The sequence below is a fragment of the Notolepis coatsorum genome (assembly GCF_963971535.1).
Source record: "Notolepis coatsorum genome assembly, chromosome: 1".
Taxonomy (NCBI): domain Eukaryota; kingdom Metazoa; phylum Chordata; class Actinopteri; order Aulopiformes; family Paralepididae; genus Notolepis; species Notolepis coatsorum.
Genome location: NC_140165.1, coordinates 304,753,732 through 304,776,231, shown reverse-complemented (window position 1 = coordinate 304,776,231; position 22,500 = coordinate 304,753,732). Strand labels below are relative to the sequence as shown.

At 45.3% G+C, this 22,500-nt stretch overlaps 1 protein-coding gene across 1 annotated transcript in view; it reads left to right on the top strand.

The window, feature by feature from the left end:
* The window catches only part of ncam1b (neural cell adhesion molecule 1b), a gene marked incomplete at both ends in the record, with an annotated part of 188,861 nt that overhangs the window by 115,549 nt on the left and 50,812 nt on the right, over window positions 1–22,500 (top strand). The window contains 3 exons of the mRNA XM_084310955.1: window positions 114–259; window positions 1,899–1,922; window positions 21,855–21,884. Of these exons, the coding sequence (XP_084167081.1) occupies window positions 114–259; window positions 1,899–1,922; window positions 21,855–21,884 (200 nt within the window). The remainder of the gene's footprint in view (window positions 1–113; window positions 260–1,898; window positions 1,923–21,854; window positions 21,885–22,500) is intronic.

Genomic DNA, 22,500 nt, shown 5'->3' with positions numbered 1-22,500 from the left:
AAAGTGCTTTACATCAGTAAGAAATAAGACATAAAATCAGTGTAAAGACATAAAATCGGTTAATGAACAGTGTGCAAAACACATCAAATCACACTTGTGATGCTCTTCCACAGTGAAGGCAAAGATCACCTACCTGGTGGACCAGAGCACCTCTGAGATGGAGGAGCAGGTGACCCTGACCTGCGAGGCGTCCGGAGACCCCACCCCCAGGATCAGCTGGAGCCACGGCGGCAAGGTGTTCCCTGAAGACCAGGAGGAGGTACAGTATGGGCTCCAAAGGCTCTATGGGCTAGATCCACAAAGAATGGATTGCACGGTGCTGCTAATTGCACCCTTACTTACAATTCATTATGAATTGAAAATGGGGGACCCTGATGTAAACAAGACGAAAGCATCTCTCTGGTCTGCATCCCCTTAACAATTGTGTGTATTGGGCGGCTAGGTGGTGCAGTGGGCAAGGCACTCACCACCAATGCTGGAGACGCTGGGTTTGCGTGTTCGAATCCAGCTCTCCACATTGTTTTCAGTTTGGCTGGTTGTCCGTACTAATACAATTGGCAGTATTAGAGGGTGGGAAAGCTGATGGGTGGGTCCTGGGCGTTGTAAACAGAAAAAATACTCCTACAGTTCGGTCGGGGCGCCTGCTCAGCGAAGGAAGGATCTGGAGGGAGGTAGTGTGACCTTCCACACGTTACACTCTCCCGGTGAGAATCTGAGCTGCCAGGCTGGCTGCCGGCTGGCTGTGCATATGTCGGAGGATAGCATGTGATAGTCTCCGGCCTCTCGGACCAACAGTAGGGGGGGTGCGCAACAACCAGGAAGGGAGTTGGGAATTGGCATAACGACTAACAGTGGGATGGGAGAAAAATCGGAAAAAGAGGAGGGGGAAAAAGATAATACAAATTAAAAAACAATTGTGTGTATTGAGCCGTGTACCCATTCTGCAATCTGTACATACAATACAATATACAATATACAATTTTCACTCAATCAATCACGGTGCGCGGTCAGGGTCCCCCATTTTCAATTCATAATGAATTGTAAGTAAGGGTGCAATTAGCACAGTGCAATCCATTCTTTGTGGCTCTAGCCCTATGTGTGTGTGTATAAGAATGTCAGCTAAATGTCATAACAGTGTAAACACACCCACTAGATCACACTCACTTGGGGGGAGAGTTTGCTGATGCATCGCACGTGTTTCACGTGCTGCTGATTATTGTCTGCAGATGAGCAGCTCCTATAGGTTATCTCGGTGCATAATTAGTTCCGTGGTTGTGGAGACAGCTCAGTTACGCATTGAGGGTTTGCTCACATATTAAGTCATTGTCAAAAGAAAATATATAATTATATTCTAAATTATAAATTGTGCTTTTTATCAAATATAAAAAGTATAATTAAAATCTAGCCTGATGGGATTCATGATCGAACTTTGTCCTCCACGTTGTTAACGCTATTTTGACCAAGTCGGGCGGTTTGTTGTATTCACTGGCCCACTTTCACGAGTTCCCCAGGCTTTGTGTTTCAGCAATCAATAATGTGTAGCGTTTTGGAATTGAGGTGTTTTCAGTTTATGTTCTATGTTGTTGTTGTTGTTGTTGTTGTTGTTGTTAGTTTTTTTAGCCCCTTCCATCCTCGATGCCCTGTTCCCCTTGCGAACCTCTGAGCAAACCCTCAGATATACTCAGATATACCCTCAGATATATAACGTTTTTCTAATATCGTTGTCTAGTCTGTTGTCCTCGTACAAAAAGGCTCCTTCCCGTCGGTCTCAGTTTCCTCCCATAGGTGTCCAGTAGCGGTACTGAAGAGGGCTTGGTTTTAGAGACAGTAGTTTTCTTTTGAGGAGTGTTGGAGCCAGTAAAGTATCCATTACATGCATTACATTTTCTTCTTCACAGGAGCATCAAAACAGGATCTATCAGGTATGAAATCAGCGTGGCACAGAAATGCACCAAATAATTGTTTCGCTAATGAAGTATCAAGTTCAAATTCGACACAAGCCCTGATGGGATCAAATAAGCCTATTTTTTTATTGAGTCTTCTAGTCCTGCCCTCGAGTCAGTATTTCTTGAAATACCCAAGACGTGGTCTTATCAGGGTTTATGAAATTGATTTGAGTAGCTGCATGCTTTCCAAATAGCCTGATAATTGTTTTGATGGAAAAGGGGGGGTTACGGGTGTAGAGACTCTGGGTTTTCCTCTGCCTCGCCACCTGAGATCAGACGAAAACCTGCTTAAACCATCATTTCTGTGTTGCCAGTAGCTGGTCATTTCAGTCCTTTTTCTGGTGGGGGCATGAGGTTGCCTGTATCATGTCTGGGGGGCTGTCTGTCTGTCCGTCCGTCTGTGTAGATCACCTCTCATTTTCTCTCTCATCGCCACTCGATCAAGACTGAAGCGAAAAAAAAGCGAGATGCCCGCGAGTGTGCGTTACGCTCCGTGTTCTGTGATCATCCCTCTGCACGGTTGTGGGCGAAGAAATGATTAGCAGCCTTATTGATTCTGTACAGGAGAAGGCAGGAGAGCGATGGCCATTAGTAATAGAGGCGTAAAGATAGTGTACCTAGAAACAGAGAGAGCGGAGAGACGAAGCTTCTGTTGTCTTGGTTCGTTGGTTTCCAGGCCATTTCCGTAAAAGGTTAAAGGGAATGCTAATAGGAATTGGCTGCTAATTGTTTTTAAAGCTGTTGCTTGGCTCTAGTCTCTCATGCTAACCACACTAATCATAAAATCTAGATGATTGGGTTTGGGACATATGAAAGGAACATATTCATTAGAGGTGGGCATGGTAAAATGTATATAGTTGTGGCACATTTTAAAGGTCCCGTAAATTAATAAATACAAAAGGGGGTCCTACTATTGTTTACCTAGTAGACAGTATATTGCATTAAAGGTAGAATATGTAATGTCATCAAACAGCCACTTCTGAGCAAAATATGTCAACATGGTACTGTGCTTTAAAAAAATGTATATATAGTTTTTGTTTTTGTCTGATGTGTGTATTGGATTTCAGTGGGTATAGGAGGAGGGGTTGCTAATGCTGCCCACACCTCAAGAGAGGTCCGGATAATAATCACAGTATAATTAAAATATTAAACTCCAACCCACATGTCGGACCAAAACAAAAAAGTAAACAAAGCGCAATACCAAGTAGGGCTGGGTATCGCCACTGATTTCCCCAAAACGATTCGATTCCGATTCACAAGGTCCCGAATCGATTCGATTTCCGATTAAATTAGATTCAATGCTATAAAATGTTAATGGTTGAAGGAACCCTCTACTGTTAAAAATATCAATGTTCACATTAAGAATTTACTCTCAAGCAGTTACATGGATGTACTTTTTATTGGAACAGTATAATATTATTATAATTTATTTTAAATTTTTTTATCATTCCATTTGGGCTGTGGGGGGTGCTTAATGTCTGAAGGAGTCGACTGAAGGCTTCTTGTCCTCTGCAAAAGCATGCAATTGGTCCACTGATGGATACATCTTGATATTTGTCTAGTCTAGTGTGTTCATTAGATGGGTGAAATCCTCTTTCAGTGCCTCTGTGCCTGTTTTCGTAGGCAGTTAGCCTCTGGTATGCGTGTCATTAGCGTTAGCCACGCTTCTAGGCCTCTTTTCTTTTGGAAAGAATGATAAAAAATAAAAATAAATTAATTATAAATATATATATTTTTTTTTTTATTTTTTTTTTTACTAAGAGGTTGGCCAGTCGACTACGGCTCCTTTCGACCGATTAGTCGACTAATCGACTAATATTAGAATTCTTATTTTTAATGAAATTTTTTAATTTATTTTAAGATCGATCTTGGGATTTTATTTATTGATAATCGCTAATTCAAATGAAGATCGATTCAGAATCGGGAAATAGATTTTTTGAACCCAGCCCTAATACCAAGCGGGACTCATTTGCCTAGAGGTTGCTGTTGACGCTATTATAGAATATACCTTTGAAACTCACAGAGCGGAGTAAATATTGAATAAGCAAGCAACTCACAGGGGCTACGGAATCACTGGTGGTTGTTTTCACACGTCATTAGATATAGATATAGATATAGTTTATAAAGAATCCTACACGAGTTACTACGGACCTCAGTCAATCCCTTTCCTGTTGAATGTGTTCCTAACTCTAACCCTTCCTGTAATGTGGTACATGGCTGACTTCTCATCATCTTAGAACCACACTGACCGTAGTCTCCATCCATATTCATCCGCTCGGTAGTGACGGCACGTGATTAGCAGCATAGCAAGAACTGCTCCAGTAGAACCTGGGCCTGGACCGATGCGAGCTGGCCCGCAGTTTCTGAAAAATAATAAATGACCAATCTTTAATATCCATAGGTAAGCTGGGAACCGACTTATTGGCCTTTTCTGCACCGCAGTCCTGCCCTTCAATACAATACGCACAACTTTCTTAATCCCTTCAGGGCAATTTGTACTTCTTTGGTGATTTCATTGTACGCTTTGGCACAGGTTCGTTCTTTTTAACAAGTCTTTTCTGGGTTCAGTGTGTGACTCTCTGTTTCCCGCGTGCAGGTGTCTACTGCGCCGTTCCCTTTTATTTCTGGAACTGTGACTGTGACGTGTGTGTGTCGTGCCACACAGTGTTGTGCTATGAACACAGCATTCATTTTGCCTCCTGCCGAGTGTGTTATAGGCAGGGATAAGGCGGAATAAGGTGGAATAAGGCGGAATCAGGCAGAAATAAGGCGGAATAAGGCAGGATTAAGGCGGAATAAGGCAGGAATAAAGCAGAATAAGGCAGGAATAAGGCAGGAATAAAGCTGAATAAGGCAGGAATAAGGCAGGAATAAATCAGAATAACGCAGGAATAAAGCAGAATAAGGCAGGAATAAGGCAGGAATAAAGCAGAATAAGGCAGGAATAAGGCAGGAATAAGGCAGGGATAAGGCGGAATAAGGCAGGGATAAGGCGGAATAAAGCAGAATAAGGCGGAATAAGGCAGGAATAAAGCAGAATAAGGCAGGAATAAGGCGGAATAAGGCGGAATAAAGCAGGGATAAGGCAGGAATAAGGCAGGGATAAGGCGGAATAAGGCGGAATAAGGCAGGGATAAGGCAGGGATAAGGCAGGAATAAGGCAGGGATAAGGCGGAATAAGGCAGGAAGGAGTAAGGCAGAAATAAGGATCTGAGTTGGTTCACCATCCTGTTTATTTATGCAGCTCACACACTTATAACTATTCAATAAACATGATTGAATTTGCGACCGGTGGCCTAAATTAATCTTTACCATAATCACCCTGCTTTAACCATCTTCGTTTAGTTTTATAGCACCGGTTCTGTGAGGAAGGTCCGTCCTCCCAGATGGTGTCTGCACTCCAGTCGGGTCTCCATCTAATTGGATCGGCTTACCCATGGCCTTTTATTTAGCTAATGATCATTAGCCTTTTTCCTAAGTAGTTATTTGAAATAGTGGTTACATAACAATATGTTTGTCATATAACGCTTAGCTGAATGAATGAATAGCCAAAAGTTACACCACCATAACCTTGTCCTCCTCCAATTTGTTTTGAATTGCTCCTGTGAGTTAAGTAATTAATGAATACACTTTGCGTGTGAATGATACTACTGCAGTGCAATGCATTATCTTCAGGGTTAAAAAATACCAGATTGGAGGATACTGGAGTGACCAGTGACCGTAGAGCTGAAATTAAACTTTTGAGAGAACAGAAGGCCGGCTGGGTTGCAGAGCACCTAATTAATTATGCACGACAGATAAGAATTTTGACACGTATCATCTGTTATTCTACGCTCTTCCCTAATGTACATGGTAGGCTTTCTCCTTCAGCCTGTTGTGCTCGATATATATACTGTATATACATATAGGCCTCAGTCTAGTCAGTGAATGGAGCGTTGCCAACTGGGGTAGTCAATCCTATTCTGCTGATACACTAACTTTATTTTTAGGCTACCGGGACAGCCTCTGAATAGGAGTTCATTTCTGGTTATGGACCAAGAAACACAGGACAGACTACATAGACCTGAAAAGGCTTTCTTGAATGAAAGTGAGAAGTCTTTATTTGTAGCACACATTGCTACGATGTCACGCAGCGAACACACACATGCATTTGTTTGGGGGGGGTCGCCTATTCAATTTCCTCTCTGCGCTTGACCCCATCCCGTCGTCGTCGTCCCCCCCCCCCCAAGGGCAGCTGGGAGCGTGGGGGGCCGAGGAGCCTGGGGACAAATCCAAGTGCTCCTGCCTGTCTTGGTCAGGGACACGACAGTGTTACAGATCTGTTCTGCGTGTTTTTCCATTGGGTTTATCTCTCTTTCTGGAGGAGAAACCCTTGCGAGCGCGAACAACGCAAACTCCATACAGAAAGGCCCGGGAGATACGCCACCTGTGGTACCTGGAAACCTGGTCCCCCAGGCTGGAATAGAACCCAGGGACCTTCTTGCTGTGAAGCGACAGCGTTAACCACAGCTGGCCTACGTCACAGTCGTCTTGTGTTCAACTTCAGCGTATCCTTTCTCTCTGCCCCCACTTGACATGACATTGTCTGCGTGGAAGGCTGCTGTTGCAGGTGTTTTGTAGCTTCACACCAACGTTTCTTTCTTTCCTTCCGAATATCCAGGCGATGGCCACAGTGTCGGCACAGCAGCTTCATTCACACGATGGCATATGTGAGACTAAATGGGCGAGGAGACAATGAGGCTTTTGACTGCAGGGAGAACGAAGATTACTCTATCAAAACAATACAATGGCAGAGGAACAGAGAACAGACGAGACACAAAGCTTACATTCACAAAAGAATCGCCTAATGATGATTTTATTCCAGTGTCGCGCACCCAGAGGCGACCAGCCCCCACACAGAAGTCACTGCGTATAGTCGTCGCAATGGTGTACAACATAATAACCACGAACAATACATTTAGAATGTTACAAACTCCAATTTCCCATTTCATACAAATGGCACATTTGCCTTACAAATACAATTTGACAAAAAGAAAGTACCTATGATAAAACATAATTCAAGTCTATTGTGATCATCAAACCAAAAGAGATGAACTCAAATAGAGGACATTTTACTAAAAAGTGTATTTCGTATTTCATCATAAAGGACAGTAAAACAAAATAAATGCATTTAATTTTCAATTGACCCAAGTCGCATAACAAATAAAATCATGCAGGTATATGTCTATTTAGAATCAAATTAAAAATTGCGATTCATTGGGTGGCCGGGTTGCGCAGCGGACTAAGCGTCTGTCTACCACCGCAGAGACAGTGGGATCGAATCCAGCTGCGGTACCTCCGGCTTGGTCGACCGTCCATACTGACACAATTGGCAGTGTCAGTGGGTGGGAAAGCCGGTGGGGTGGGTCCTGGTCGCTGTAAACAGCGACTCCTACAGTTAGATCGGGGCGCCTGCACAGCGAGGGAAGGATCTGGGGGAGGTAGTGTGACCCTTCCACACGTTACACTCCCCCAGTGAGAGTCCGCGCTGCCAGGTGAAAAGAAGCGGTGGGCTGGCTACACATGTGTCGGAGGAAGCATGTGATAGTCTCCGCCCTCCCGGACCGACGGTAGGGGGTAGAGTGCGCAACGACCAGAAAGGGGATTGGGAATTGGCATAACGACTAACATTGGGATGGGAGAAAAACGGAAAAAGGAGGGAGAAAGTATATATATAATTGCGATTCATTATTGGCTCGCTTTTGTGTTGGTTTTTAATGCTATGGTTTCTAAAGCTCAGTCTGTTATTTTAAAGAAGGTTTATATTACTGTAACTATTTGTGGTATAGGGTTGTTAAAGTTTCAAGTTCAAGTTTTGTTTTATTTGTCATGTTTAAGGTACATTACAGTGAAATGGTTCTGTATGAGCCCCCTGAGATTGGGCTTAATACAGTAAAAGAAGTCAAAAGAATAAAGAACAAACACTATACAAAATGTTATATATAAATGTAAATGTAAAACTAAAGTACGTTCTTGAGAGTTCTTTGAGCGTTCTTGTTTGAATGCACATAATTAAGTCACTCCGAAACACAAAATGTAAATGAGATGTTTAGCCATGCTTTGTACATAATGCATGTTTTGCTTATTTGAATATATATTAAACATTCTGCTTGATTTACTAAATATTCAAGCTGCAATTATCTGGGAAACATTTAGGCCTAGACTTTGGAAAGGAGTAGCAACCCTAGGCTAATGGTGAGATTTCAAAGCCCATCAGGAAGACAAGGTGGTTTGTTGATGACATACACTGTGCATTGTTTGTTATTCCACCTTATCTTTGTTCTGACACTGTCTAGACTCTAGTCTATTGTTTATTGTTTAAAAGGATCCCCATTAGCTGCCACCCAAGTGGCGAGCTAGTCTTCCTGGGGTCCACACAGAAAGACAACACAAAACACAAAACATAACAATACATGAGATACATATGACAATCACAATTCACTTAATTAACAATGATAATTTAAAAACAGTAAAACATTGTAGACATCATTATAATCATCAGAATATTTTGCTCACATATTTAAGTAGTGCATTCTCAGGTGGTATTTGAAAGACACTTTGCTATTCAATTTACTTATGAAGGCGGCTGTATTCGGAAATGGGCTCATCTTTTTTCAAAACCCAATTAGACTAAAACCGTCATATCCATAACTTGTCAGTTAGAAATGGAGACTTTGGGGATGAAGTTGAAAAGTTGAAAATTATTATGAGATACTTAATAAAATAGCTAGAATGGAGGGCTCGCTGCCACGGGCCAGGCCCGCAGTTTGAAACAGAAGGACGCTCTCAATTGAAGCACCATTGGGTGCTCGTGCATTGGGAGAGCATTGTACAAACACAATAGGCTACTCATTCACAACAGTATATGCCTGCTTGGACCGTGGTGGTGTGACGTGAGGGCTTCTCGACTAGAATGCCTGTTTGTTTTCTGCGCTGGCGTTGGCCTCAGGCCTCCAGGATCGACGTTGATACGGCGTGATACAGCGTTTGCTCGGTCAGCCCCTGGTCCGTTCAATGAAACACTGGACGAGTTGTGCACATCAGGTGCGCGCTTACTTAAGTCAGGATTAAGCTTTCAAACATTGATTGTTACCTGTTTGTTGTTTGTTGGCTCCCTTATCTTCCCAGCACCATCTTCACGCTAACCTCGTAAATCAGAATCAGAATCAGAAAAGTCTTTATTGCCAAGTAAGCTTGCACATACAAGGAATTAGTCTTTTTACAATTACATGTATGGGCAGGGTAATAGTAGAAGACATAAATACAGGCAATACAAATTATAGTATAGGACAGGGCTGTACAATTGTGCAAGATTGTTCTAGAAACTATACACTAAATTAGAGTAGAGATTTGGAATCTTAGAAATCGAAATCTTAGAAATCCTGTGCAAAGCAACACGTGGTTCACCCACTGAGATGGGAGGGCTCGGGACGTGATGTATCCACCGAGATGGGAGGGCTAGATGGGAGGGCTAGATGGGAGGGCTCGAGACGTGATGTATCCACCGAGATGGGAGGGCTAGATGGGAGGGCTCGGGACGTGATGTATCCACCGAGATGGGAGGGCTAGATGGGAGGGCTCGGGACGTGATGTATCCGCAGGGAGACGAGACACGCTGTTCTGCGCCTTTGTTTGGGGGAAGTGATTATGTGTCGTGACGTGCGGCGTCTTCCGCACGAGCACATCGTTTGCCTTTGTTCGTCGTTCCCCATTGTCTTAAACAATCACCTTCATGGTTATGACAGTGATACATGTCAACTCAATTACCGCAGCGGGGCCGTCCCGGAGCAGAGGGCTCGGGAGGCGAGGCGGGGCTGTTACCGGCTGTTAGGCTGCCTGTATTCAGAGCAGGGGCTCGGGAGGTGAGGCTGTTACCGGCTGTTAGGCTGCCTGTATTAAGAGCAGGGGCTCGGGTGGCGGGGCTGTTACCGGCTGTTAGGCTGCCTGTATTAAGAGCAGGGGCTCGGGTGGCGGGGCTGTTACCGGCTGTTAGGCTGCCTGTATTCAGAGCAGGGGCTCGGGAGGTGAGGCTGTTACCGGCTGTTAGGCTGCCTGTATTAAGAGCAGGGGCTCGGGTGGTGGGGCTGTTACCGGCTGTTAGGCTGCCTGTATTAAGAGCAGGGGCTCAGGGGGTGAGGCGGGGCTGTTACCGGCTGTTAGGCTGCCTGTATTAAGAGCAGGGGCTCGGGTGGCGGGGCTGTTACCGGCTGTTAGGCTGCCTGTATTAAGAGCAGGGGCTCGGGTGGTGAGGCTGTTACCGGCTGTTAGGCTGCCTGTATTAAGAGCAGGGGCTCGGGTGGTGAGGCTGTTACCGGCTGTTAGGCTGCCTGTATTAAGAGCAGGGGCTCGGGAGGTGAGGCTGTTACCGGCTGTTAGGCTGCCTGTATTCAGAGCAGGGGCTCGGGAGGCGGGGCTGTTACCGGCTGTTAGGCTGCCTGTATTCAGAGCAGGGGCTCGGGTGGCGGGGCTGTTACCGGCTGTTAGGCTGCCTGTATTAATTGGGCGGCGGCAGCAGCGCTGTGGGGTAGGGCTGCTCTGTGATCATGTAGAGCCTGTGATGTGTTTCTCTGGGAGTGCCCTTCACCCCAGTGGGCTCTGGATCTTGCCGGCGTGGCCATGGCACACCGTAGCTAAGGCTTACCGTCTCGTGGCGGCAACTATTGTTTACTAGTGTTTGGGACTGGGGTGATATGGTCAAAATATGATGAGACGTTTTTCTTATTTTTGACGGTTGTGGCAATTCCAGGTGTACGGATTGCAGATTAAAACAACAGACAGTCGAGTTGTGGTTCCCAAAATAATAGTTTTCTTTATTTTTAAATCAAACAAAAACACTCTACTGCTCTGCTTCCTCCTTCCTTAACTTAGACTAACTGTCTGCCGGGCGGCTTCTCCGTTTACCGGTCTGTCTCCTCGCCCTGATGTGAGAGAGTGTGCGTCTGTCTCCTCGCCCCTGATGTGAGAGAGTGTGCGTCTGTCTCCTCCCCCCTGATGTGAGAGAGTGTGCGTCTGTCTCCTCCCCCCTGATGTGAGAGAGTGTGCGTCTGTCTCCTCCCCCCTGATGTGAGAGAGTGTGCGTCTGTCTCCTCACCCTGATGTGAGAGAGTGTGCGTCTGTCTCCTCACCCTGATGTGAGAGAGTGTGCGTCTGTCTCCTCCCCCCTGATGTGAGAGAGTGCGTCTGTCTCCTCGCCCTGATGTGAGAGAGTGTGCGTCTGTCTCCTCCCCCCTGATGTGAGAGTGTGCGTCTGTCTCTAGCCCCTGATGTGAGAGAGTGTGCGTCTGTCTCTAGCCCCTGATGTGAGAGAGTGTGCGTCTGTCTCTAGCCCCTGATGTGAGAGAGTGTGCGTCTGTCTCCTCGCCCCTGATGTGAGAGAGTGTGCGTCTGTCTCCTCGCCCCTGATGTGAGAGAGTGAGCGTCTGTCTCCTCCCCCTGATGTGAGAGAGTGTGCGTCTGTCTCCTCCCCCCTGATGTGAGAGAGTGTGCGTCTGTCTCCTCCCCCCTGATGTGAGAGAGTGTGCGTCTGTCTCCTCCCCCTGATGTGAGAGAGTGTGCGTCTGTCTCCTCCCCCCTGATGTGAGAGAGTGTGCGTCTGTCTCCTCCCCCTGATGTGAGAGAGTGTGCGTCTGTCTCCTCGCCCTGACGTGAGAGAGTGTGCGTCTGTCTCCTCGCCCCTGATGTGAGAGAGTGTGCGTCTGTCTCCTCGCCCCTGATGTGAGAGAGTGTGCGTCTGTCTCCTCGCCCCTGATGTGAGAGAGTGTGCGTCTGTCTCCTCCCCCCTGATGTGAGAGAGTGAGCGTCTGTCTCCTCCCCCCTGATGTGAGTGTGCGTCTGTCTCCTCCCCCCTGATGTGAGTGTGTGTCTGTCTCCTCCCCCCTGATGTGAGTGTGCGTCTGTCTCCTCCCCCTGATGTGAGTGTGCCCTTGGCCCCTATTTCCTCACTTTCCTCACTACGTGCATCCCATCGTGATTGGCTAGCTGGTCTTGATGGCCTACTAGCTGCAGGTGCGCCTGGAAGCGGAAGCCCAAATATGGGCAGAGCCTAGCCATTGTGCCGTCACATAGCGCCCTTCAATCACCAAGCCCAGTGGTGGCTTGGGGTTGCCACACGGTATAACCATATTTGTCTGTATTTGTTTTTTTTCCAATGCAAAGTACAGTACGACATGTCTTCCATACCTTTGCCTGGACCCCCGACGGTATACCTTAATATTCCGTATACCTCCCAGCACTTTGTTTGTTTGAAATATGAGCCACACTCTGGCACCAGGCTCCACTTGGGAAGAAGCGACAGTATGATGTATTTTACCCCACATCATATCGCGCAGGTCACTGGGCTTGCGGTGTAGCAGAAGTTGCAGTTGTTTTGTGAGTGCCGTTTGACGGGCACATGGGTTCACTGTTGGTGAGTTACTGACACCCTTCCAGCATTGAGTGACAGATGATGATACGGAAGGAGCTTGAGACCAGGGCTGAGCGCAAATACATGTTTTCCCAGATCGAGTACATGAATTACTCGAGTAGTGCTTGAGTACTTATTTGGGGAAATCTATTTTTAGAACGCACCTTAAAGTGCATGGCATGGGCGGTCAGGTGGCATAGCGGAGATTGCGCTCGTCACCAATGCAAGAGGCTGCGGTCTCGACTTGGGCTGATCGCCATACTAACTCGTTTGGCTGGGTTAGGGGGAGGGAAGTCGTAGGTGGTAATCTGGCATTGTGGACAGCGACGCCTACAGGTCAGGTCTGGGCGCCTGCTCAGCGGAGGCAGGACTTGATGAAGGCAGCGTGACCTCCCACGCGTTACACTTCACCAATGAGAGTCCTCGCTGCCAGGTGAAAAAATTGTCACTGGCTATCGCCGCGCGTGTCGGAGGAAGCGTGCGGATGACTTCAGGGTTCCCTTGTACCGACCAGTAGGAGAACATGCGCACAACAACCAGGTAGGGGAGGGGGGAATTGGCACAACGACAAAAATTGGGACGGGGAGAAAACAGAAAAAAAATCTGAGAAATAGAGGATAAAAAAAATTTGCATGGCAGCAGCATTAACAATGCGCAATGCGATGCTTAATGCGTATTGTCAGTCAAAACAGTCGATTACCATTTGTAATAATTACATTACCATAAATATTGGATCAGATTTTTTTTTAATACAAAACAGCATTTAAAAGAAAAATAGTGATTGGAAAAGTACTTGGACGTCCTTGAATTTCATTTTGCAATGTCTGTGGGAACCCTGGCAGTGGTTAGTGTACTATCTATAGAATCCTCCTTACGCTCACAGCTTCCAGTGTTGTCTTCCTGCAACACCTCTCACGCCTTGCAGGATTTCAGAGTGAGATTTCCGTTTCAGGGACAAAAACAAGCCACTTTCGGTGGACATACTTGGTGCTACCGAAAAAAATAAATAATTCCCTCAAAAAGAAACCACTCGAGGTCAGTGGAAACGGCGAGTAATCGATTCCGCGCGCCCGTCCCTACTTTAGACGTGAATTCATTCATGTGGCAATCCGTGCTGTTTGGCCTACAGTTACCGCGGCGAATCCATCTCTTTTTCTTCACATTCTCTTTTGTTTTGCATCTGATGGGAAAAAGCTGTTTGTGGTTTTGCTTGTTAACGTGGTGTCGCCTGTTCAATACTCTCTGTTCATTGCTATGTGGACCGTCGCATTCCATCCACGCTTCTCATTTTCTCCTCAATGTCATGAACTCCATAAAGCATGCTCGGCAGAAAGCCTTTTTTCTTTGGGGGGCTGGCGTCGGGGGGGGGGGGGGGGGGGGTTATTTAGTCGGGCAATTTCAATGTCACAAGATGATAACGTCAACTGGAGAAATGTCTTAATTTATTTACTCCCTTTCAGCAGCCTCGTTATCATGCCTGTTATTTGACATTTTAATTTTACACCCGGGCAGTTTAGCCATACCTGTGGGTTATTGAATCCTAGGAACGAGAAATAGAAATGCCCTTAGGCCACTGTATAACAACCCAATGCTTTCTAAATTTGATCATGTTAGTTCACATATTTACTACATTTCACGAGTTCTGGGCGTGCATGCGGATACTTAGAGGTCTACTGACATGGTTAGAAGCTCCCCATATGCCCCCCGGAAAAACCAGCCCATTATTTCAGATCTGTTTTTTTTGTTGGCACTAAATTAGCCTCCGAATGACACAACGGCGTGCCAGAGTGGCTGCGCTTCACACCCTCCAAAATGCGGAGAACTCAAAAGACAAAAACAAAAGCTTGAGCTGAACCGCCATCAGGTTCTGTTTGTTAACAGATTGTAAGCTCGCTGGAACAGCTGCGCTCTCTGTCCCGGCGTCACGTGTTTAAGCAGGATATGTGAAAAGGCTGCCTGCGGTGTAGATGGATGGTCCAAGGACAGGAGTGAGGAGTGACGGCCCCCCCCACTTGTTATATGTGTTATAATGTATCACTCTGACGGGATCCTTATTCCAGGGAAACGTGCACGGAAAGCACTACTACAGCCACCTTCTTATTCCAAATAGATTATATTCCAGAACTAAATGTGACTGTTATATGTGTACTAGTGTAAACAAAACACACACAAAAAAACACAAAAAAAATTTAGCTAATTGCTTCTTTAAAGTTTCTACTTTCTCAAACGAAGCCATGCTCTGCCGTACATCATCCGGGTGCTTTGGCTTTTCTTTCCGTGCCTACCTTTGATGGAATACACAGACACCCTTCCTATTGATCTCTATTGTGTTTGGCCAGTGTTAACGCTGTCAGAAGAACGCTTACATTGTTTGGTTGGAGTCAAGCAATTACTTTCCAACACTGGTCACCATTGAGCGTAGCACTGTTTAAAAAAACCTATGTTTGATCCGTTTTCAGACTTTTTCCCCACGGTATTTCCCCATTCAGCTCAGATTCAGATTCGGATTATTTTATTGTCTCTTTAAATGTACATACATTCAGAAAAACGTGAGATGCTTGTTTTTCCCAGCTCCTCAACCATAGTAGATTTGTAAACATAGTACACAACAATCTATATAAACTATACAATACAAGGTATATACAACAAAACAAATGATTCTACAGTGTAAGTAGCAGCAGTGTGTGTATGCAATAAGTGTGCGGGTGTGGTGTGCAGCAGCATATTTCCCAATTTCCCTACCTGGACATTTAATACTACACTTATGAAAATGAAAATGAAACGGAACACACACAATTGCAATTTAATGGTGGGATTTAAACTCGGGCCACTTGTTGATCGTGGGATTTAATTCAGGCCACTTGCCAGTTGCCAACCTGCTTATCAGGAGCAGTTAGGGGTTAAGTGTCTTGCTCAAGGGCACTTCAATACTGCTGGGAGAAGCCGGAATCGAATTAAAGAAGCCTAGCATAGTTATAACGTAAAATACTAAAAATAAAAGCAGTTGCACCATGGAGATAAGTTACAACAACCCAACCTAAGTAACAACTAAATAGTTACACACCACATACAATCATACAATAATACAATGTTACAGAATTATTCTCAATATCAGTAAAACAGCATTTTCTCTTCCACACAGCATCATTTGAATGAATGAATGAATGAATGGCCATTGCATTCATGTAACTCTTTTCTAGCCACTCAAAGTGCTTTAGAATATATATAGAGGAAATTGGCTCCTTCACCACCACTGTGTAGCACCCAACCTTGGGCTACGCAGGCTCAATGGCTGCCATTCACTGGCACCAGGCACTACATCACTACTACACAATGGCTGAAAGGCTCAGGAGACGAGGTTGATATCAGCCAATTAAGGGGAAGGGATGATTAGGTGGCCTTGATGTCAGGGACCTGATCAGGAATTTATGGCCAGGAACGTCGGGGAACCCGCTACTCTTTGCAATAGGTGCCCTGGGTTCTTTTATTGATAGGATATTTCAATATCGATCTAGCTTACTACAATGTGCTACGATGCCTTAGTGGCCAGCCAGCAAGCTAATGCACACGGTAACCATGATGAATCATGATGGAGCTCTATCTTTGATCTTTGGTTGGCCACTTAGTAATGCCTTTACATCCAAACTAGTTAGGTTATGCCCTAAGTAATCATGGTGCAACCAGTTTTAGTAGCTGATTTAGTTACAAACTAAATAGTAGTTACTAAGCGTCTAGTGTAAGGCCTGTCACAATAACTACTTTTGTTGGACAATAATTTATTGTCCCAGAAGTAATTACCATAAACAATATTATTGTCATTTTAAGACCATTTTATGCCACTGATATAATGATAATATAACTAGATAATAAATATATATATATAATGCAAGTGCACCCTTTCAAAGAGCAATTAACTTTCAATTCTTAAGAATATTACGCCTCAGCTACAGGGTTTGCGATCAGCTCTGGATAATCTATACCAGTATGAAAAATTAATTAGATCGTGTCCAGGTCTTGCTGATGAGGGGGAAAGGTGTTCAGTCCTGATAGGACTGTATTAACTGCAGTTATGGATCCACTGTCATTTCACATTGTGACAGCTGTTGTTGTGAAGAATAATCCCCAGCTGTCGTCAAGGTGATATGGCCTAGGGCGTTATATCGGCCGGCCATGCAGCCACTATCCAGCATACATCATAATCAGCTCTGACCAAAATCTTCAAACCCAGTCAAGAAATCAAGGTCTGGAAAATGTATATAGTAGGAACCGTGTTAATAATAATAATACATTGGATTTATATAGCGCTTTTACAAGTGCTCAAAGACGCTTGTTGTTAACCAACTTAAGCCCCTTTCACACATATTTCCAGGTACCTTATTGGGGTAACCTTTCAGGTACATCAAGTAAGTGATTTTCCCTATTTACATATAAATAGTAAATGGTGCATTTATAAAGCGCATTTATCCAAAGTGCTTTACAATTTGTTACTCACATTTTACCCTTTCACTCACATTCGCACAGCGCTGGCGGAGGCAATCTGCTCACCGGGAGCAGTTAGGGGTTAAGTGTCTTGCTCAAGGACACTTCGACAAGCTGCCCGGAAGGAGCAGGAATCGAACCGGGAACCTCCGGATTACCAGACGACTGCTCTATCTCCTGAGCCACTGTCCCCCCCCCGCATGCACACATACAGCTACACATGCATGCAGGAAAGGCAACCATGCAAGGAGCCAACCTGCTCATTGGGAGCAATTAGGGACTAAGTCTTGCTCAAGGATGCATCGACATGTTGCCCGGGAGGAGCGGGAATCGAACTGGGAACCTTCCGACTACCTCCTGAGCCACTGTCGCCACTGTTTTGATTGATTGATTGAATTGATTGAATTGATTGATTGATTGATTGATTGATTGATTGAAAATTGTATTAACAGATTGCAGAATGGGTACAATACAGTAGAGCTCAATACACACAATTGTTAAGGGGATGCAGACCAGAGAAAGACTTTCGTCTTGTTTACATCAGGGTCCCCCATTTTCAATTCATCATAATACTTATTCGTGTAACGTCAGATGGGCAGTGGGACAAAATGGCAACACAAAAAAAGCATTCTATGTTTTTGACAACATGGTGTTTTATCTTGAAAACTAAAGGGAAAGTGTTTATTCTTAAGGTTTTGTGAATGTCATGAGCTACAGTCGCAAAACCGGCGGTTACCGCTGCGTAGCCGGCAAAAGGGGGCCGCGCTCTAACGATGATGGATGGCGGCCGTCGCGTTAGCATTCAGGTGAGAGCGCAAGCCCGGCCGCGGTGTCCAGAAATTAATAGAGATAAGCTCTCTGGAAATAAATCGTGTATCAACATTTGTTAATAAACACAAGTGGGATAGGTCACTTACAATCAATGAAGCCGGTGGCCCTGCCGGGCGCGCCGGCGTCACAATCGATTCATCCTCGAATATCCCCGCCGCCGTTTAACGCGATCATCCCGCCGCCGTGCAGGACGTGCCTCGGTGGAGCGTGGACAGTACGTGCTCTCTTTCCTCCGCCGTCTCCCGCTGAACTTTCGACACACAGACTCGTTCGCATCAATGGGCTCCTCTCTCGTTTTGGCTCCGACCCAAAACGTTCCCAGCCCGGAGTTGTGGAATGTGGCTTCGAGACAAAGTCCATTTATTCGTCCAAAACTTTTCTGGCTGGAATTATGCAGTTGTCCGGGTGGCGGAAACTTGAGGAACGCTGTTGCTATCAATGCTGTGTGTGTAAATGGTAAATGGCTGCATTTATATAGCGCTTTTATCCAAAGTGCTTTACATTTTGTTCCTCACATTTTACCCATTCACTCACACACCGACGGCGGAGGCGACCATGCGAGGTGCCAACCTGCTCATCGGGAGCAATTAGGGGGTTAAGTGTCTTGCTCAAGGACACTTCGACACACTGCCCGGGAGGAGCGGGAATCGAACCGGGAACCTCTGGATTACCAGACAACTGCTCTACCTCCCTCCTCCCGAGCCACTGTCGCCCCTGTGTGTGTGTGTGTGTGTGTGTGTGTGTGTGTGTGTGTGTGTGTGTGTGTGTGTGTGTGTGTGTGTGTGTGTGTGTGTGTGTGTGTGTGTGTGTGTGTGTGTGTGTGTGTGTGTGTGTGTGTGTGTGTGTGTGTGTGTGTGTGTGTGTGTGTGTGTGTGTGTGTGTGTGTGTGTGTGTGTGTGTGTGTGTGTGTGTGTGTGTGTGTCCCGTCTCCGACACGGGGGAGCATTCTCACGTGAACAAACGCACGTAAACGCAGCGGGGGGGTATCGGGGGTCAGCAAAAAACTATCGAGTTCATGTCTAAATATTCAACGTAATCATCGCGACAGGCCTACTCTAGTGTGTCGACGTTACACCCTACACAGTAACTTAGGAGAAAACTCATGCATAGCAAGTGCAACTCAGTGCTGCACACTAAACACAACACTCATGTGATCTCCGCTTACAGAAAGCGACCGAGGCCTCTGCTAAAGCGGCGTCGAGCCCCAACATGCTTTAACTTCTGAAGAAATGTTGTTCCCACCTCGAGAGCCCTTCATCTTCAAAGAGTTCTACCTTGAACCCTCAAAGCCCACAAAGAACCGAGGAATTAAAACACCATTTTCATTTAAAGCGGTCTCGGTCTTGCGTCAGGACACACTGCACATAGCAGTGCAGATAATGAAAATCTTCTGTGGGCACAAGCCCATGACATGTGTGGAGAATGGATATCGGTGGAGACTGAACAGATGTGGCTTGCTGAATGATATTTTGTGCCCTGGCTTGCATTGGGAGGGAAGTCGAGTAGGACAGCCGACAGCGTGGGTACGCTTATATAAGACATGTTACCAAGGCAACGGGCGGCCATTGTGCCTATAGGGGCTTTTGTATTTAAGTCCTATATCCATGTGCGTGAAGCTTGTTTACAACATGGAAAGCTGTTGGCTATTATAGTAAAGTCGTTTTTGCATTTGTCACATTGTGGGTAAAAGAAATTCGTTTTTTTACCTGAAAACTGAAAAATGACATTTAGCATTTTTTGCATTTCTCATTGTTAGCTTGGAGGAACCGCTAGCCGCGAGGAATGCTAATGAGATAATAAGTCATTTTTAGAGAAACAGAAAGACGGATAAAATGGCCTGAAAGGATCAAATAAAACCCAAAATGTCAAGGTATCCCTTCAAGTCTTGTCAGGCACAGCTTGCCTAAAGACTCCAGAGTCATTTGACTTAAAGGTAGAATCTGCAATGCTATGAAACAGCGACCTCTAAGCAAAAGAGCTCTTCTTGGTACTGCACTTTGTTTACATGTCTTTGTTTTGGTTTGATGTGCGGATTGGTTTTGAGTGTGTACAGGGGAGGTATCTGTATCGGTAGCCACTGGGGGCAACAGTGGCTCAGGAGGTAGAGCCGTCGTCTGATCATCAGAAGGTTCCCGGATCGATTCTATAGCTTCTCCCGGCAGTGTGTGTGTAAAAGTGTCCTTGAGCAAGACACTTAACCCCGAACTGCTCCCAATGAGTAGGCTGACACCTTGCATGGCTGCCTCCGCCGTCGGTGTGTAAATGTGTGAGTGAATGTGCTGAATGTGAGACATGAGTTGTAAAGTGCTTTGGATAAAAGCGTCATATAAATGCAGCCATTTACCAGTCCATTTACCTTAGAGCCTAGAGCCTGAAATGTGGCCAGCAATAGCAACCCTCCCAATAGCAACAGCAAAAAAGACATGTAACCACAGTGCAGTAGCAAGAGGGGTTGTAGAGGTCGCTGTTTGACGACATTACATTACATTACTACCTTTAAGCTATACGTGTGTCTATCGACCCTTGCTATGCTATCCATTCCCCAATTTTTTATAAAATGTACATTTTATAATTAAGACATTAATTATGAATAAATTAATTAATTAATTAAGACATTATCATTATAAATCCTGCTGTTAAAATAATAATAAATTAAGCCAAATATATTCTTAAAACAATACAAAATAATCAAGTGTTACACGGGGTACGGGGGATCTGGGATATAAATGGACAACCTGTGACTCGTGTCCACCACGAGGAAACTATAAAAGAAGGAAGGGTCGAGCGGCTGGGTGGCGCATCGGACATTGCGCTTGTCACCAACGCAAGAGACACCGGGTTCGAATCTGGCTGTCTGCGTTGCCTCCGGCTTGGGCGGCCGTCATACTAACTCAATTGGCAGAGTTAGCGGGTGGGAAGTCGAAGGGTGCAGTCTGGTCGTTGTGAACAGCGACTCCTACAGGTCGGTTGGGGCGCCTTGCACAGCAAAGTCAGGAAATGGTGCCAAATGAGAGTCCGCGCTGGCAGGTGAAAAGATGTGACAGGCTGCCTCCACATGTATCGGAGGGGACATGTGATGCAAGGCTTCTATCCTCCCTACAACCTGCCAGTGGGGGGCATATGCGAGCAACGATCAGGACAGGACAGGGATAATTGGCACGAGAGGTAAATTGGGATGGGGAGAAAAAATCACAGAAAAAATGAGGAAAAAAAGTAGATCAAAAAAAAAGAAGGAAGGGTCAGCTCATCCGAATACCAGCATTCAAAATATACTGTAAGATATCGGAGGAAATATACATCAACCAATATACAAATAATCAAACGGTAGCTAGTTAACAATGCAACAGATTGCTGATGATTCTGACATCCGAGGTAATGACTGCTGTTTCATAAACGAGGAAATGGCTGATCCCATTCAACTCAAATGTTGACCAAACTAAAAGTGTCTACACTTGGCACCAATGTGCGTTCACACGCTACACAATGACCCTTCCTTCTTTTATAGTTTCCTGTCCCTTGTTTACTTGAGACAGGTGCCCGATGCCCCGCCCCCCATATGTGGTGTCACAGTACGTCTTTTCATTCATGGAAATGAACACAAATCAAATATACATATATATATGACAAATACATGACACAATGGTTAGTAGTTAGCGGTCACAGTCTCCTCCAATAACGTTAATCCCACAGAGTTAAAAATGTGGACAGTTCATTTAGTGAATACGTTTGTTCTCTGAATTAGCAGATTAACAAGGATTAGCAGAGATGAGATCACCTAGGCGATAGGTGCTGGTTGGATCCCTCCCTCTCTCCAAACTTCTAAAGAATACGCACACAACTTGGTTTAATCCAAAGTCTGTTTGGAAATTTAGCATCATGAAATGGGCCATTCGGGGAGGGGGGGGGATGTCCGGTCACTCGTCATTTGCCTGGTTTTCATCTGTGCGTAAATACAATCTGTTGCATGTTTGCAAAATCCCCTTCCTTCCACCATGTCAGTAGACCTTTAACATAACTTCATCCCTTTTCTAAGTAGAGTTGGGCAGACTTGCTCAGATTGCATGCGATGTGCACGATCCCGGCTTTGCTTCGGTCAGGATTCCTCTCTCTAAGGAGCTTTTTGCCTTTTTGTTTTGTCTGTCTCTTGTCCTCCGCAGGCTTCGTGGACTCGACCGGAGCAACACAAGGTAGAGCTCCTGTAACCCCTGTGACCGCCTCCGCATCCATACATACATACACTATGTCAAGGCAGGCACAACTCGATTACAAAGGAGGGCCGCATTGACACATCATGATGAAATTGTGGGGAAATGCATTAGCCCGATTGGCCTTTTCTTGTTTGTTATTTTATACATTTTTTAAATACATTTGAAATGTCCATTTATTTGAAGCAAAAAAATCCATTGCATTTCAATGAATTACTACCAACGTATTAACCTATTTTCTTATAAGCTCATACACTCTCTCTCTCTCTCTCTCTCTCTCTCTCTCTCTCTCTCTCTCTCTCTATCTCTCCCTCTCTCTCTCTCTCTCTCTCTCTCTCTCTCAATCTCTCACACTCAGCTCTTTTACCAAACAATAGTTGTGATTTCAATTCAAAATGCATTTTTCTTTTACATCATCAGAGTACACTTCTGTGAACGTGCAGCCGTGATGAATGCCCAAAACATAACCGAATATGACATTTAAGATTTCTCTCTCTCTCTCTCTCTCTCTCTCTCCTCTCTCTCTCTCTCTCTCTCTCTCTCTCTCTCTCTCTCTCTCTCTCTCTCTCTCTCTCTCTCTCTCTCTCTCACATCAACA